At 41.7% G+C, this 17549-nt stretch overlaps 1 protein-coding gene across 1 annotated transcript in view; it reads right to left on the reverse strand.

Annotated features, from left to right (window-relative positions):
• The window catches only part of VWA3B (von Willebrand factor A domain containing 3B), a 62265-nt gene extending 52665 nt beyond the window's left edge, over positions 1–9600 (reverse strand). The window contains exons 1-4 of the mRNA XM_086754572.1: positions 9481–9600; positions 7479–7573; positions 4847–5097; positions 2609–2768 (exon numbers count right to left, since the gene is read on the reverse strand). Of these exons, the coding sequence (XP_086610698.1) occupies positions 2609–2768; positions 4847–5097; positions 7479–7573; positions 9481–9595 (621 nt within the window). The 5' untranslated portion in view covers positions 9596–9600. The remainder of the gene's footprint in view (positions 1–2608; positions 2769–4846; positions 5098–7478; positions 7574–9480) is intronic.
• Positions 9601–17549: the final 7949 nt, after the last annotated feature.

Raw genomic sequence — 17549 nt, forward strand, 5'->3', positions numbered from 1 at the left:
CACACTTATATTCTGAAAATGTTATTGTAAGAAGAGAGAGAAGCTGAAGAAATGTGCTTTAGTTATCACTTGAGTATTACATTATGAGGGATGTGATGTTATCTGCACTTATCCATGCTAACAGTCCTCATGATAAGTATGCCTCTTGAATTTTCATCATCATTAAAAACAAATGTAACAACAGCTATCCCATGATGATGCTTAAGACAGTAAATATAGCATATCAGTCCTATGGCATGGTACATATCCACTGATGAATATCTGATAAATAACTATCTAACTGAAAAAATACACTCAAATATGACCAGGAATCCCGAGCCATGAGCCACAAAAGAGAAGACAACTATTTGAGTCTGGGATGGCACTGAGGAAATGTTTCCACACCCACAGAATTTCATGCAGTAGTAAAGCAAATTCAGTATCACCTGTGTGGTCATCCATTACCACTACTGCCTTTGATATTGACTTGTATTTCAGCTCCCTGAGTCAACAGACTGGGACATGAACATCTTTTGTCCAGTTTGTACTTGAAGCTCCCAAGCTGTAGGATCCTTGTACTGTTACGCATCATAAGCATGTTGATACAGACACGGACTTCTGGATTTCAAGCTCTCTCCCTCCTCTACCTTTTGCCACAAACACTTGGGCTAATCCTCAGCACTGGAAGACATCCCTCCCAAGCAGCAACTCAATCTCAGGCCAGACCAGCCAAATGAATGAAGCCCTTGCCACCCTGGGCTTCCCTTGGATCTTGTAGAGGGGGCGAGATATCATGCGGGAGGCAGGGCCCATAGACACAGACCACACTTGCTTGGGAGCAAGCCGGTCATCTGTGGTCAGCCAGGTGTCCTGGCATCACTGTTAATGCTAGACAAATGCTAAGGTTAAAGAGAAGAATGAATGCGTTTAATTAAAATGCAAGATTAACAAATTACTTATTAGCTTTAGAAAAAGGTGCACAGAAACAAAGTGAAAGAACTCTTGCATCTATCTGGGCTTTAGTTCTGTTTTACAAGGTTCCTTCTCTGTTTCACCCAGCTAAAAAGCTATCTGAGCACACACAGCTCTCCCAGCTAAGATCAAGTCCTTGGACAACACCTTGTTCCTATTCCTTTTACTGAAGAGGATCCTGACCTGGGGGAATTCATGCATATGGCACAACCACTTTTCTCTGTGTTCCTTCCAATTCACTTCTTCTCCACCTCCCTCCTAAGACTGCCAATAATTCATAAACTTGATATTCAGTAAGGATTACCAATTTTCACACTTCCTCCAAAGGATTTGCTGCCTGCCTCTGCAACTTTTAAATGCTGGCATTTCTTGGGCATAGCTGATGAAGAACCAGCTCCTCCCAAGAAAGTAAATAAAATCGCTAACCACAGACAAATCACTCTACTTAACTACAAACCCAGCAGCACCATACCACAGAGGAAATGTTCCTTACAGATTAGTGGGAAAAGGTTAAACTCTTTCCATTTAGTCCTTCGTATTTTGAAAATTGTAATTTATTCAGTCATCTAAACAAGCAAACTTCATACAAGAAGAGGAAATCAGTAACATATCGCAAACTGAAAATGTTAATAAAATTTATGAAGGAGGCATTTGGCAAAGCAGTCATAAAAAAATCTCACAGACGCACAATTTGTTCCTCACCCAGTTCCTTTTTAATATCAGTTTCCAAACATGAAGATTCATCTGGATGAGAATCCACCAGTACAGGGAACCAGTAGGAAACTCAAGCCAAATTTACCTTCTCCTTCAAACAACATCTCAGAATAAGATTTACAAAGGAGTTAGGACTGGATCTGTGCACAGGGATGGATCTCAATGGCACTAAAAACCAATTATTCTAGTCCACACACAGTAGGCCAAATTTTCCATTAAATTTGAGTTCTAGGGAACGGAAACAATGAACATCGTAAGCAAATTTGATAAAATATTTCTTTAACAACACTATTTTTAAGTGACTAGCTCAAATGATGACATATTTGTTTTATGTCTTGTGACTCTAATACAATGAATAAAGTAATATGGTACTTTTAGAAACAGATAGAGTTTAATTGCAGAAATATCTGTGCATGCTTTGTCTTTTTGTCCTGGAAGAAACTCTAGCTATAACCTCACTGATGAAAAAGGATTTGCAAACTGCGTACCATGAGTCAATGCTTAAATAAATATCCGTACTTATTATTTTGGATTGTAAGTATAATTTTTCATGAGCACTTTGGATACATAACAAAATAAAAATTGTTTCCTTGTCTTCAATAATGTCCATACTAGCCATTTTATGATAAACTTGGAGCCCTGAAAAACATATATGGCAAAGAAAGTGGAAGGGAAGACATTTTCTCTTTCCCTTAATGACTGAATTCTGTGTACTCTAGAAAAGAAAATAAACAAGTTTCTGCATTCAAAATACAGTATATTTACATAAACAGGCCATCAGTAAGCATAGTATGCAGCTATACTTGGGAAAAAAAAAAACCCTTCCAAATGCCATCATTAATATTTATCTTTGGAATATTCATCAGGGCAAGTCATAGTAGCCAGTCTGGCACTGAATATTCTTGGATTTACTTGAGGCTTCTGAAAAGATGTATGAGCTCACCGCTTCATCACTCATGGCTTCCAGCAGGGCTTCAACAGAGCTGGTATGGCTGGCAGCTGTCATATGGTCCAGCTTCCAGAGCCACGTAACAGCAGACTTTACAGTATGCTCAGACACAGCAGTAGATTTCTGTTGCCACTTCATAAGATCCTGAGCAGCTCTGAAAATGACATTAACTATAAATCAGAAATAGTGAGAATAACGCTGACAGAGCAAAAGAGTGGAGCTCTGCTATTGTTACCATTCTATATTCTTAAGCAATAATTACAACAAACCCCAGACACTAAATCTAGACTTGCAATAAAAGAAGTAGAGGAAAAATAAAACCCTTAGAAAAATACTGTAATTTTAATAATTTTTTTGAGACAACTGTTTTCCAAGTAGGGTCAAGAGAGATAAAGTACTTTAAAAACAGTTCCTAATTCACATCTCCCTTTAACATAAAAACACAATCAGGTTTTTAAAATATGTACATGAAAAAAAGGTTTGGCTTCCAGGACAACTGTCGAGAACTTGCTGAATGATCTTTGTGTCAGACCATTTTAACTGACAAGCTTTTTTTTTGTAGTAGGGCTGATCTTTATCTACTCATTAAAAAAAAAAAAAAGTGATGCTAAGTTTTTTTATATTTTAATTGAACAAAGGCTTTAGCGTTAATGGCATACAGAAATACAAAGTATACGAGCATGTATGCCTGTGCATTTGTACATTAAAAGACAGAAAGTAAATTTAAAAAATAACTGGTTCCAGTATCTGTGACATTCCATAAAGCACTATTTTGAAAAGCTTCCTGCAAATCTAAAAGACAAGTATGTTTTCCAAGATTCTTTTAAAATAATAATTTATATTCTGTATTGTCCTTTGCCTCCCTCCTGCACAAACAAACAAATCGATGAACACAATTATTGTACCTCAATTTTGCCTTGCCTTTGCAGATAATTTTCAAAGAAAATGTTTTATGTGCTTCTCAAAAGCTGTGGAAGTTATCATCTACTTTTCAAATATCAGTTGTATCACAAGCTAGAGAATTAAGATAGGGCACCAGAATCAAATCTGCAGGACAAAGCTTGGGTAAAACAACTTTAAGAATCACAGTGCAGTTGCAAGTTATCATTGTGGAAACAATTTTAAAATTATATGACCTAATTTGTGCTTTATTTTTTTCACGGTCACAAAATTCCATTTATCTATCTAAACCCAAGCTTATGCGTTCAAACCTTTAAGCATATATGAAAATTTGTGCAGAGATATATAAATCTGAATAGCTGCTTCTATTCTTCTATTTGTAACTAAACTGAAATTCATTTACTCATGTTAGAGAACAAGCACTTGTCTTTTGTTATGGAAATCTAGTATTGTTTCCTAGTTCTGCTACTGATTTATGTGACCATGGAAATCTATAGAAATACAAATGACTATGCCTGTGTCTATGGCATTGGGGGAGTGTACATTTAGCTGTAAGGCAGAAACCAGTAATGCCTAAAGACACAAAAATGCCTAGGCAGTTAGATGGGACCTCATTGTTTCACTGTAATACTTAGATGCCCGAAGAGCATTACTGCTATTGCAAAGTCCCCCTTATCTTTCTGTTTTTCTGTGCTACATTTGTAGAAGGCATATATCAGTATCTGGGTTCTGTTAGTCTTCACCTGTTCTTCAGGGTAATGGTGGTCTTCTGTTAAATGGAAGTAGCAAGTTTGGCATGACTGTGGGTGAAACTTGCTGGAAAATCTATAGATACTACCATGACATGAATCTGGACAATTTCCACTACAGAAAGCATATTATCCAAACACATGTCTATATGATATGAGACTCCTTTTTATTCTCCAGCAATGGGCAGACATGGACTTCTTTGTTTAGCCTGGAGAAAAGAAGGCTCCAGAAGGCTTATTATGGCCTTTCAGTACTTAAAGGGGGCTTATAAGAAAAATGAAGTCACACTTTTCAATAGGGCTTGTAGAAACAGGACAAGGGGTAATGATTTTAAACTAAAAGAAGGTAGATTCAGACTATATATAAGGAAGAAATTTTTTACAGTGAGGGTGGTGAAACACAGGAACAGGTTGCCCGGAGAGGTGGTAGATGCCCCATGCCTGGAAATATTCAAGGCCAGGTTGGAGGGGGCTGATCTAGTTGGAGATGTCCCTGCTCCTTGCAGGGGCGTTGAACTAGATGACCTTTAAGTATCCCTTCCAACCCAAACCATTCTATGATTCTATGATTCTTTCTGCTTACCGAATGAGGTTGAATTTGGCAATTTGGGTCACCTGTTCCAGAAGAACCATAGCAAGTGCATCCCGACATAAATCAAATTCAGTTGGAGCCACAGTGCCAAAATCCAAAACAATGACAATGCACTGTTCTTGAATCACTCCAAATATCTGACGGCTCTCACTGGTTAACCAGTCCATTCGCTGCTTATATAGCTCAATAGCTCCCATTAGACAATCCACAAAATGAAGAATCAGTTCTTTTTTGGCTGTTAGCTTTATTTAAATAAGGGAGAGAAAGAAATTGAACATGAAAACAAATAATACAAATGCAGCCCCAAGCTTAGCACAGCTGCAATAGCTGGTTTGCAAGTGCCAGATATGCCAGCCAAGGTAGCAGTGAAAACAGCCCATTTTTCTCCCACTATTTCAGGAGAAAATACTTGACAAATGCATCTAAGCTATAATAGAAAACACACTGCATTTTGCCCTAATTGCTTTTCATAATCTTTTTATACGAGCATGGGACAGTGCCAGTGGGTTGTCTGACTTGTCTGTCTCAAGACTGGAGCAATTATAATGAGCTGAACACAGGCTAGAATGTAGAAAGGGCTGCAGAGCAGATGGGTGAACAAACAAGGACACAGAAACTTTGTACCTTCTTAGACTAGAATTCTGACTGGCTCTTAAAATTTTGTACAGCAATACAAGGGAGCATAATGTTTGGTTCTGGGGCACTTCAATCTCCATCTTGTCTTCAGCATTTGAAAAGAAAATGCGAAATATTTCCTGTTTGTACTATTATTTCATTAACAATGCCCAGCAGTACAGCTTAACTATTTGTGGGTAGGTCCTTAGGGAAATTTAGATCAGGCAACTGCAATCAACAACCAAAACTTCCCATACCGTATCAGTAAAATAAGAAAAATGTAGATTCAGTATTCAAATGAAAAACAGTCGACTCTCCCTACGAATATATGTGTACACGTTCACCATGCAAAATGATTTGTGGGTTTAAAAATTCTCCACAGGTTCCAGTAAAAACATTCCCCCAATATCTCTGACCCATGTAAGCTGATTTACCAGCTACCTTCTACTTCCAACTGCTTTTCCAGGACTAAGTACAAAACCTTGGAGATATAAATATTTTTAAACAAGAACATTTCTCAGGGAGAATATATTTCGTGTGCCAGTCTGCACACTTCTTCCTCTCATTTTTATTTTTCTCTGTTCTTTAATGTCAGCTAGGGCCCTGTAATGTGCCTCCCAGATACAGTCTCAGGCTGTCTGCCAAAGGAATGTAGGCTTGGGAAGGAGCAGTTAGAAAATCCAGTTTCCTCCTATGACAGCCAGACTTCTACAAATAAGTTTATTGCACCACACCGATCAAACTCCATCTTAAAATACAGCGGTTTTCGTGCACCACTCCTTCACTTGTAGTTGGCCAGTCCAGATTGCCATTTCTCTGAGGGCTAGAAAACTTCTGACTGCCCAGCCTGAATTTATTCATAGCAGTTCATACCCATTTATTCTTGGGCTAGCATGCCTTTTAGCATAGAAAACTAGTTTTTCCCTATCCCTGTAATTTGCCTTTCTGTATGCATTCAAGGGCAATAATGCTACCCTTTGTCAGTCTCCTTCAGCCTTACACACGTCAGCATCAACCAAGCCCTCTTATAAGATCAGCACTCCACTGCAGTTCATCCTACTAGCTCTTTCCAGTACTTGTTCCGGTTTGAATTCCTTCTTCTCAACCTCTGGTAACTGTACACAATATCTGAAATGAGATCTCACCAGATCTTGTATAGTGGCATTGCTACCTTAATGCTACCAGAAATGTCTTTCCTACTGCTCTCAACATGTCCTAAGATTAAAAAATATTATGTAGATATCTCATATGGAATTGATGGGGGAAAAAATTAGGGGAAAAGCCCCCCTGAAATGGTTCTTTTCCCATTTTTAAGTCTTGTGCCTCAGAAGTGACTCTAGTTATCAGAAAAAAAAAAAATGACAAGCCATTTGCTTTTGTAAAATTGTTTATGAATTCAATCTCTCCCCTCCTCACTCACATGCATATCTCTTCAATCAGAATCCATCCTCTTAACAATGGGGCCGCCAGCAGCTGTTGCTAAGACATTCCTTAGAACATGAGCCTGGGCAGAGATCCAGCTAGCTGTCTCTATAGAGTAGGCTGAGCCTTTTGTGACCTGCTGGCACTAAGCAAAGCAGTGCTTCGCATCGGCAATGACAGCATATTATGTCTTCTTATTTCAGCATCCCCATTCGTTTTATTGACTATGATTTTATTTTTTTTAACTCGGCTGAGCATCTTCTTTTTAAGTGTTCCCTCTTTCAAGACAGGGTAAGTGTTGCTTAGAAACTGCAGTCTTGCTGGGAAAGATTTACTGCAATGCTGCACCAAGGCACAAGTATAATGCTTTGCAAGGAAAAAAAGAAAGTTATCTAGCTTCTCTACCACTGATTGTTATCACCAACAGTTTGACAAAACAGAAAATAAAATATCAACAGATAAAGTTCTCACACAAAGAACGTAAGTATTTCATGCCACAGGGAGACAAGTTAGTCGCATCACTCTGCTACAGTGATAATAACTTATTAAGTGCACGGGGAAGTTACCACAAGTCAGTCACACTTACGTTATACACACTGCCATCTTGTGCTCTCTTATATTGAGGAAATAGACCATCTGCATACCGAGAAGCCACAAGTTTCCCCAAGGTGGTCACATAATCTACAGTAAAAATTACAAAATATTAAGTTGCTAATCATAAGAATTACTTCAAGCAAATATTTTTCGGGCTGATGTACCTACTATCCATGTGTGAGGCACATGCATCTGTATTGAACACTTGATGTTAAGAAACTTGAGAGAAATTCTGATTATGATTTTGCTTTACCATTTTTTCTGGCTATGTCTATGTTGGGGCCATGAGCGCACCAACTGGCCTTGATTGCCCTGATCAGCCTCATCTGGGGTTTCCACTCACAGGGCACTCAGGCCTGGGCATCCAGTCTTTGCTTTAGCTGTGTTGTAGGTGTACCTGTCTCAAGTTCTACAAGTGGACCTCTCTCCTGGATAGACCTCTCAGCCCTGTATTATTGCCTTGTCTCCAGTTCTGTCTCCTGGATGTGGCTCTTAGACCTATGTTGTGGCCTTGTCTCCAGTCTTGTTTCTGGCTCCATCTCCTGCTGCTCATGGCTGCAGTCCCCAGCTGGACCCTAGACATGGTTCATCACCTCATCCTGTCCAAGTCTGTCTGTGGACACTGTTAGCAGCACCCTGCTCTGTCTGCAGTGCTTAGATGTTGCAGGACTGCATCCTGGTCAGTGAGGGCACTGCCTGAGCTGCCGTCCCCTTTGGCTCCTGGCTCATTTACTCCCATGAGGCAGCCCTGCTCTTGCCGCTTCCTGCCAGTTTAGCCAGAAGTGTGGAAAAAACACCACATTTAATTATTTATAGGCCAAAAAGCTACATGGGACTTTAATAAATGAAAGGTTTAAGCAATTAAACTTCTGTATTATCCATTTACCTCACAACAGGACTTGCAAATATTTGTCCATCAAACAAAATACAAAATCCAGTACAGATAATGCTGTTCTCTTACACAACTAATTGGGTGTAGAAGTGGGTGCAACTAAGGAAAAGGTTGCACTCTGCTCTTTCAGGAGCTAGAAATCTTCTACAGGATCTCCACTGATAGGAAAACATTAGGGGTGGGAATATTTAACGTCACAAAGCAGCTATCCTGTACAGTATGCTGCCCTGCTAAGATAGTACGTTCTGCTCCTAAAATTACACTGTAAGAACACTAGCCCTGCTTAACAGCTTCTTCTTCATCTACAGCAAACAGGATTTCAGGATCTGCACTGTTGATCTTTGAATGCCCCATGGACATAAGCCAGACAAAATCTTAAATTATGCAACCAAGAACAATTGCAATACATTAAAATTCCTACTTCTCAGGCAGCAAGCTCTTCATAGAAAAGAGTATCTTACTGTGCTCTGCAAAGCAAGATTATGGCAGTGATTAACAATTATTAGCAAACTCTTCCTCTCTAGCTGTCAGATAACAACAAAGGAACACTTTTTCTATAGTCTGACTTTGGACAAAAGGCAGCCTGAATTCTAACCAAATTTAATGGCTTCCTTAAAGCTGGATCTCTGGAAATAATATACTGTTCCTAAGCAGGTCAGCTAGTCCTGATGATCAACCAGCAGATTGCAGATTATGGCATGGTATACATTAAATTTGCTATTTAAAAATCAACAGAGATCTCATGGTGTGTTATTTTCATGAAAAAGACTAACAGCCTCTGCAGCACGAGTTATTTCCCAGCTATAACTAAATTGGAGAGGATGTGAACTGGAGCCTAGGGTAAAGCAACAGTAGAGATGAGTAACTAAAGCCCTTCTCAGGTCCTAAGTCCTTCTCAGATGAAAAAGAGATGGAGTTCCTCAGTTCTCTGAACTGGCAATGTCAGCAACTGTGGATATAGCTTCCTTTTTTGCTATGATCGTAAGATAAGAGACAACGTGTAAATCTCCTCTGTGTATGCTGGAGTGCAAAATATGTGTGACCCTATAGACCATTCAAAGTCAGGGAGTTTTAATTATTCTATTAATTATTTGTCTTATACCTTTCCTGTGCCGGAATCCAATCTGTGACAAAATCTGGGATAAGGACAATTTATTTCTTTTGAGTCCATGAAGTTGAAGCCACTTAGTAGATGAAATGAGGGGTTGTACATCCATGTCCCACTACTGACTGATAGCCAGTCTCCTCTCCTTCTCTTCTTATTTCTTCTTGTGGGCCTCGTGGGAATCTTTGTGGGAATTTTCTGGATCTTATCCGTGCTTTGAATCAAAAGCATCTGTTGTAAAGAGAAATGAGGGAAACACAACATTTAACCAAACAATTCACTTGAATTGTCTCCTCTCTTTACCTATATTCCATGATACTCTGTACATATATAGCTCACCTCTTGTTTTATTTTCTTATACCGAACTGTGCTTTTAATCTGGAAAGCTGCTCTCAGTCCTACACATCTACTTGCTGTTATGTCTTTTATTCATCCATATACATTTACCTTCAATTCATTAAAGAAAATGTCTCTTGTAGGCTGAAATCCAAGCCCTGAAATCTAAGTTCAGTTTGCCAAATGGCAATTCTTCCAGCTTCTAAGACATCTCTCCTAAATCTTGGGAATCAGAACTCTTAATAGGCATTCAAAGATTTTCAGACCATCACCACATACACATTAGAATTACTGTGCAATAAACAAGGATTTCTTAACAATTATATGTTGAACTCCTACCATAAGCAATAGCAGCACCAGCAGCAGATTCTGACTTTATCGCAAGGCTGGTGAAACTCCCTTTCCTCACATCAATTACCTCAAGTGTAAATGTTCTGGCAGTACCTGTTCCAGGCTGTGATGGATCAAGTGCATGCACAGGAAATCACGGACATGAAGGTCAAGTTTCCTTTTAAGTTCTACAGAACAAGGAATATATCTCAGCACTGATGTATAGCTGGCAGGGCTAGCTCCACTTGAAACTCGCTGCAGAGACAGCCCAGAGCTTAGAGTGGTTGATGCAGAAATGACAACAGTAATGCCCCTGTTCCTCAGCACAGAGGTTCTAGGAGGACTTTGGTATTTCCTGTTCATTCACAAAATACTCTGCATGAGCTAAGCTGTATCTAAGTTTATTTTCCGTGGACTTTTGATATTTCTGTCCATTTTCCCCAGCATCAACATTATCTGGAGTATCCCAGACCCCACTGCCCATATACTGTAAGCTGGCTGCAAATGTACCGCATGGATCAAACTGGTCCAAAATACAAAGAAGGGAGGGTACTTCTGTCTTTAATGACTAAAAAATAACTTTCAGTCTAGTATGGAATATGATCAGAACTCTCTGCTAAGATCAAATGTTACAACTGACCTGGCTACAAAGGTTCATTAGATAGACTGTTCCTCAGTCAATAATATATAAAGGAAATGAGACTGTATCTTCAGAAATCATCTCTCAGTGACAGTAGCCCTCTATACGGTGCAGACCACCACCAGCTCTTTCACAGTCATCAGTCGTACAAACAGAGTGGTGGGCTGGCATGCCTGTAGAAACTGGCATTTTACCAATCCTCCTCCTCCACTCAATGCAGAAGCAGCAGTGACAGATGTTAACTCTAGAGAGACACAGGTGAAGGTTTGCAGCTGTTTGAGCTTTGTATATAGTCAGGCACTGTTTATATTCACTTGAACAGTCATTCCCAGTTTCCTCCTCTGAAAATGCAGAAAGGCCAGCACAGCACCCCATATACAGTACAGGTGAGACTGGAACAGACTGGAACATCCAATCTATGAGTAAGCTTGGGAGTATCTGAGACGCAATTTTGTGAAGAGATTCATAACTTTGCCTACAAGACTGCAACGTGACTCACAAAGAAAAAGAATTATGCGCATATACATGTATGTATGTGTATGTGGTATAAAGCCCAACTGTGAATAAGAAACAGCATATGAATAGAAAACAAAACGCCAGGAGAAGCAAGGTAGCATATATTGGCTGAGTGTATCGCTTTGAGACGTAGTGTTTTGCCATTTACTTGGTTCTTCTTTTAATAAATACGATGAATTCATACGGGATATTTATGAATCACTAACAGGCCAGATGCTAGCTATTGTCATTAAGCAGTTTTTCCTATGCGAAAAGCAAAAAATAGGATAAAATTATAATCCAAAGACTTAGCCTCCTCCCTCTTTCTTCATTACAGAACTGAAGATGCTATTTATTCCCTTCATAGGGGTTTAAATACGTATACAGAAATACATAAACCATTCCAGCCTCTGTCCTGCTCACACAGAAAGACACAGTGTGAAAGGCAGGGAGGACATTAAAAAAACAGGAGCTCATTCTGCACCCTAACACCCCAGGCATTGCACAGAAGATGCCCCCCAGTAGCACAGCCCCTGACTAGCAGGGAGTTGCTGTTAGCGCAGTAAAAAGGAGCCCTCGCCACAGAGGAGCCACCGCAGACAATGCCCACAGCGAGCTGCCAGACTTGTGCCATTCCTCTCTCAGGCTGCAGAAATAGTGCCACAATGCTCTCACGGTAATAACCGAGGCAGATTTCAAGCAGTAGCCTGCATCGGAGAATGAATTCCAGGTGCCATCTCATGTTCAAGATGCCATGGGGTGTGGAGAGAGGTTTTCCCTTGCGTTAGCCTCCAGCGCCAGCCCCAGCCGCTTGAACAGCACCTGGATGTGAAATGCTGGCACCCTATGAAAAGGAGCACTTGAAAAGAAACGAAGCAACTTCCAACAGAAACAGTGAGTTTACCTCAAGTCTCGGAAAGGCGAGTTTAAAAACGATGACATCCGGGATAACCTTCAGCCCAAAGTCTGGATCAAAACAGGTTATTTTTGAAAGGTGAACGAGCGTTCATCTGGGCACCTCTACCCTTCCGCTCCGGCCAGTGCAAACAATCTGCTAAAACCTTCACCCCCAACGTGCTGTTTTTAACAGATGCGGCTGTGTTTGCTGAGTTTTCCCAACACACGAAAACGCCTCAGGAAAACCCACGTGCGTTACAGCCCGAGAAGCCACCCCACACCACCCGAAGCACTGATCCCCACGTGAAAGGTGTGCGGAGGGCTGAGGTGGGCAGCCGCTTGCTGCTGAAACGGGGCAGAAAGTATCATTACAAACCACAGCGGGGCCCAAGGAAGAGGGGGAGCACAGGCTAAGACCTGACCAGGGCTTGACCTGCTGCCGGGGCCACCCGGGGTGAGGCGCAGCCATGTTGCTCGCCGGTGTGGTAGCCATCGTAGGCCCACGCAGCCACCCTGACAGCCACTGCCTGATGTAACCAACACGTTGCATGGAAACAGACACAGAAGGGAAACCGAGGCCCCTGGGGTGAAGGGCTGACAGGTTCGCTCACACGCCTGCGAGCCTACCCGCCAGCGCCACGGCCGGGCACTCCCACTCTGCCCCGCGGCCGGACCTGGGGGGCCGCGGCCCTGGGGGCTCGGCCGCTGCCGCCTCCCGCCCTGCGGCGCCCCCTGCCGGCGCCGCCGCCCACCCGCCCTCACCTGCCTCCGGCCGCCGCCGGCCGCCGCCGCCGCCTCCCTGCTCCCCGCCCGCCGCGAAACGGCGTGGCCGCCGCCCCGCTGTTGACCCGGAGACCGCGCGGTTGCTACGGCACGGCCTTCCCCCGCCCCGCCGGGCCCGGGCAGCAACCCAAAAATGGGGGGAGGAGGAAAAGCCAGAGGGCAGAGCTGCCCGAGGGAGGCAAACGGGCAGGGCGCCGGGATATGGCGAGGGCTTCGACGCGGGAGCGCCGTGCGGGAGCTGCCATGCGCCCCTGCTGCGGGGAAATAAATGTGGAATAAATTCATGGTCCACAGACGACAACGACGACGACGTGCGTTCATTTCTTTAGGAGCCAAAAATACACAAGCCAACTTGGAGAGTCACAGAAATCTATATATAGTCGATCCAAGTCTTCTGGTCATGGTAATTCTTAATTGAGACTAAGGCACTGGCAATATTTACCGCCGCGCGTCCTTTGTTTAAGTCAGAGGAGCGATACACACGCTGCTGGGGAATTGCCATGCTCTTGGAGAAGCCTAAGTAAAAATTATTCCAGTGTAGTAAAATATACCAAGAGATGTGCATCATAAACCTGAAATTTATATTAAAAAGCTCCCTTTGATGTTAGATTGCCAGTAAACCCAGGTTTGTATATGCAGTATTTGGGCTGTAAATGTTTGTGAGCATCGTTTCCAGCTCAGAAAGAAATAGTGCTGAGCTCTGTGCTTCCTCCGTTTGGCTTTCATTTAGCATGCAATCACAAAGTAATACAAAGATCGGTCGCTTTGAGGGATCAACTGATCTGTCTTATCTACATATTGATATTCAGATGGAAATACTCAGCCGCAGGCACGGACGAGGCTATCCTGTGGCACGCCAAAGCATTGGCTTCAGCTCTCCGAGATGGCTTGGTAAACAAAGATAGGAAAGAAAAGTTCCTTATAAGGGGTGCGGCTGGGAAGGGAACGTGGCTTTCTGAAGCTCCAGCTCCTCGTACAGTTGGAACCAAGGGTTTAAAGACTAGCCTAGGCATGGCAAGTCATTTGGGATTGCACAACGGTTCCCCTGAGGTATAGAAAAAGGCATTTATTTCTCAGGCATGAAAAAGTTTCTCATCGTATCATTCAAAATAGTAGGTACTGAATGTTCTCTGGATCCTTTCGGACATCGCGACTGCCATAGCAGAAGCTTCTTTTGGGACCCATATTTTGGGGGAGGGAGCTTTTAAAGTTTCTGTTGAAAGTGCAAGTGCAATGGATTTATAAGTAGGTGCCCCGAAACCAATCTAGTCGATCTCCTGATTTGTTTTGCTGCTTCCAGCAATGGAAGTCTGTTATCAAACACCTAAAATTCCTATAGGTTTTTAGGGTAGCTTTTTCTGCGCTACACAGAACAAGCCCATCTATCCTCATGCCTAAATGTCTGCAAATGTAGTAATTATGAGGGGTTTAAAAAAAATCTATTATATGCACTGTAACTTTCTATGCAAAGAGTCTGCCAGAAACCCTCACTCTAGGCTTGGCTACGCTAAACAAAAAGTGTTGCAAGAAAACATTCCTTACAACGCTTTGAATTGCAGTACTTGTACAATTGCCTGACAAGCCCAGGGGCAAAGGCTGGCATACGCAAAGCTACTTCTAGCTCCCACCGGCTTCGTGATCAACTGGCTGTGGTGTCTTAGGTAAAGTTCTTGGGAAAATAAAATGTTCTCTGCACATCAGATAAATATTGTTCCTTGTTCACATAGAAGCGCTGCGTTGGCCGCTGCCTGCCCTGCAACTCATGTGGAAAATGAGGAATGTATTCTCCAGATGCTGCCTGCTGAATGAAGCAAGGCTGAATAATAAAGGAGGCTGGGATCCAAGTAACTGGGAAGTAGGAATTCACTCCTGATAAAAATGAAATAAAATGATAAAAATAAATCTTGAGCTATTCTGTCACCTGACCTTTAGGTTGAATGAATAAGTGATATTGATGGGTGGAAAGGACGTTATTATGTCATTCATTAGAGAATGGATTGTAACGTGGACCTGAGATTGCGTTAGCAAGCATGACTTTGCTCTGACTCGAGAATATTTCACCTGTCAATAAATATATCTGAGCACTTTTTCTTATGGCTAAAAATCAGCATCGTCAGCATTTCCTCTGGATTGGTAATTACAATATGAAACTGTTTGCTTGGGTTTTATGATGATTCTTTTTCAACCAAAATAAAAAATAATCCAGTCTTTTTCTATCTTCCGTTAAAAAAAAAACCCAGTTCTTTAGCATACTCTCTTTTTTTATTATATAATTCAAATCACATTTAACATAAATTTGCAAAAGTTCTTTATCCACGCAAAGCATTGTACATGATGCATTTAACCTAACTGCTACAGTATTACGAAAGAGACAGTCTCCTCTAGTGGTTCTTGCGATCAGTAAGTAAGGATACTTATTGCACTGATGCTTATGGCTATGATAGGACAAAGAATGGAGCTTCTCCAGGAAGTTTAACGCTGTCACACATCCTGCCCCGCAGTGTCATGCTTCCTGTTGACTCCCTGTCAAAGACAGACAGGAGTTGGTTGCAAAGGGTAGGGAAGAAAACAAAAGCAAGTTGGACTGAAGCTGAGTTAATGCTGTCCTTACTAGGCACATTGTTTACAGTGACTGTCTAAAATAATAATGCATGCACCTAAAAACCAGTTTATCAGCACAGGCAGAATATAAAAAGCATACAAAGAAAGCCAAAGAAGTGAAATATTTTAAATACTCCTTTCACATGTACATTGTTCTTACTCTTCAACAGCCTCCTAAAAAAAGTCTTCACAGTATGTCTGCAAAAGTCAGAGGTAAATGAGCTAGCTATAGGAGAGCTGACTCTGGTATCAGCGATGGTATAGTGACACAAATGTGGAATTTTACCTTTTCCTGCTTAAAGGCAGGCAAAAAAAGGCAGGACAGAGCATTGGGCAGAAGAGCCGGCTTTACAGCAGGCTCAATCACATCTGTATGGCATTGCACTGTGCCTTGTACACATACCCAAAGAGAAATATTTTCAGTTTCTAGATATTCCTTAACTTGTTCCTTCAGTTTTTTAAGATATTCCTTAAGTTCTACATATCAGAACTGTACAGTCAACAGCCTCTGACCGGCTTACAGCCCATGGACACCCTGGTCTGTCTAATGTCAACTTAGAAAGAAATAATCACAGTCTTGGAAGAGAACATAGTAGGTATGTGGCAGGAAATTAAAAAATAGGCACTTTGTAGTGAGAAAGTGATGGAGGAAAGGAGGCATGGCAAGTGGGAATAAACTAAAACTTTAGGGGGAAAAGCTAGAGACGGGGGGGGGGCTAAGGGGTATGTGACTGATGTGCCATGGCAGGGAGAAGCAAGAATTCGAGCTGTATAAGTGAGGTCTGCACTACAGATGTGGATACACATAATAGGAAAATGGGGAGGGGTTGGACTGGCATGGTGGAAGTAATGTGTTTGGGGGCTTTTTTGCCTGATACATGTCACTTCCTGATACCCTTGCCCCACAATCTGCATAACAAATTAGATGCACTTGATAAACTGTGAGTCCCATGTTGCATGTAGGAGCACTGGACTGGAGGAGGAAAGCATGGGAGCAGGAAGCTAGTGTCACTGCACATAGGTCTAACCAAACTGTAATAGCTTGGTTAGAGCCAACTGTTAGCCATAGAATAGTAATTAAAAAAAACAGGGCATCTCCTGTAAATATCTAGTGCCCATTTTTAAAAATCTAGTTTTCGGCCTTGAGCAAAAAGACTCATTGTCGTCGTTTAGCTGCAGTCAGCAATCGCGTACCACACAGCTGCTCGATCACCCTCCCCCTCCCCAGAGCATGGGGAAGAGACTCAGGAAGAAAAGAAAGCTCGTGGGTTGAGATAAAGGCAGTTTACTAGGATAGCAAAAGAAAATATAATTTTATATATATATGTAATAATAATAATAATACTAATAGAAGATAATAATAAGACTTTTAAAAAAACAAAACAAATAAACAAGAACAATGAATGATGCACAATTTCTCACCACCCAACAACTCAGTGACCAATACAGCCCATCCCAAGCAGCAATCACGGCACAAGAAAAAAACTATAAACGATCCCAGAACAGTTCCGAACAGTGAGAGAGAAAAGAAAAGAGAGAGCTTACCGGCTCACCCCCCCACTTAAGTACTGAGTGTGATGTTTATGGCATGGAATACTCTCTTTGGCCAGTTTGGGTCAATTATTCTGTCTTTCTGCCAGCTTCCTGCACCTGCACATTAGGGAGACTTGGAAAGCCAGACAGTGTCCTTGGTCTCTTTAGCAACAACTCGTATCATCAGGGTGTTTATCAACATTCTTCACATCCAAAATCCAAAACACACCCACTACTAAGAGGAAAATTAACTCCATCCCTGCCGAAACCAGTACACAAGGTTTGCCACTCCCTGGTATGCGCACAGTGTTTGTTTCTTCTGGAACAGAGCATGAAAGATAAAAACGCTACTGATTCCTCACTGCCCTGGGCTGTTACTGCCTTAGCTATATCACATAAACTTATTTCCAGGTAGCCTGCTTGCACAAGAACAAAAGAATGCTAGCAGGCA

The sequence above is a fragment of the Chlamydotis macqueenii genome, chromosome 1 (assembly GCF_036417535.1).
Source record: "Chlamydotis macqueenii isolate bChlMac1 chromosome 1, bChlMac1.mat, whole genome shotgun sequence".
Classification (NCBI taxonomy): Eukaryota; Metazoa; Chordata; class Aves; order Otidiformes; family Otididae; genus Chlamydotis; species Chlamydotis macqueenii.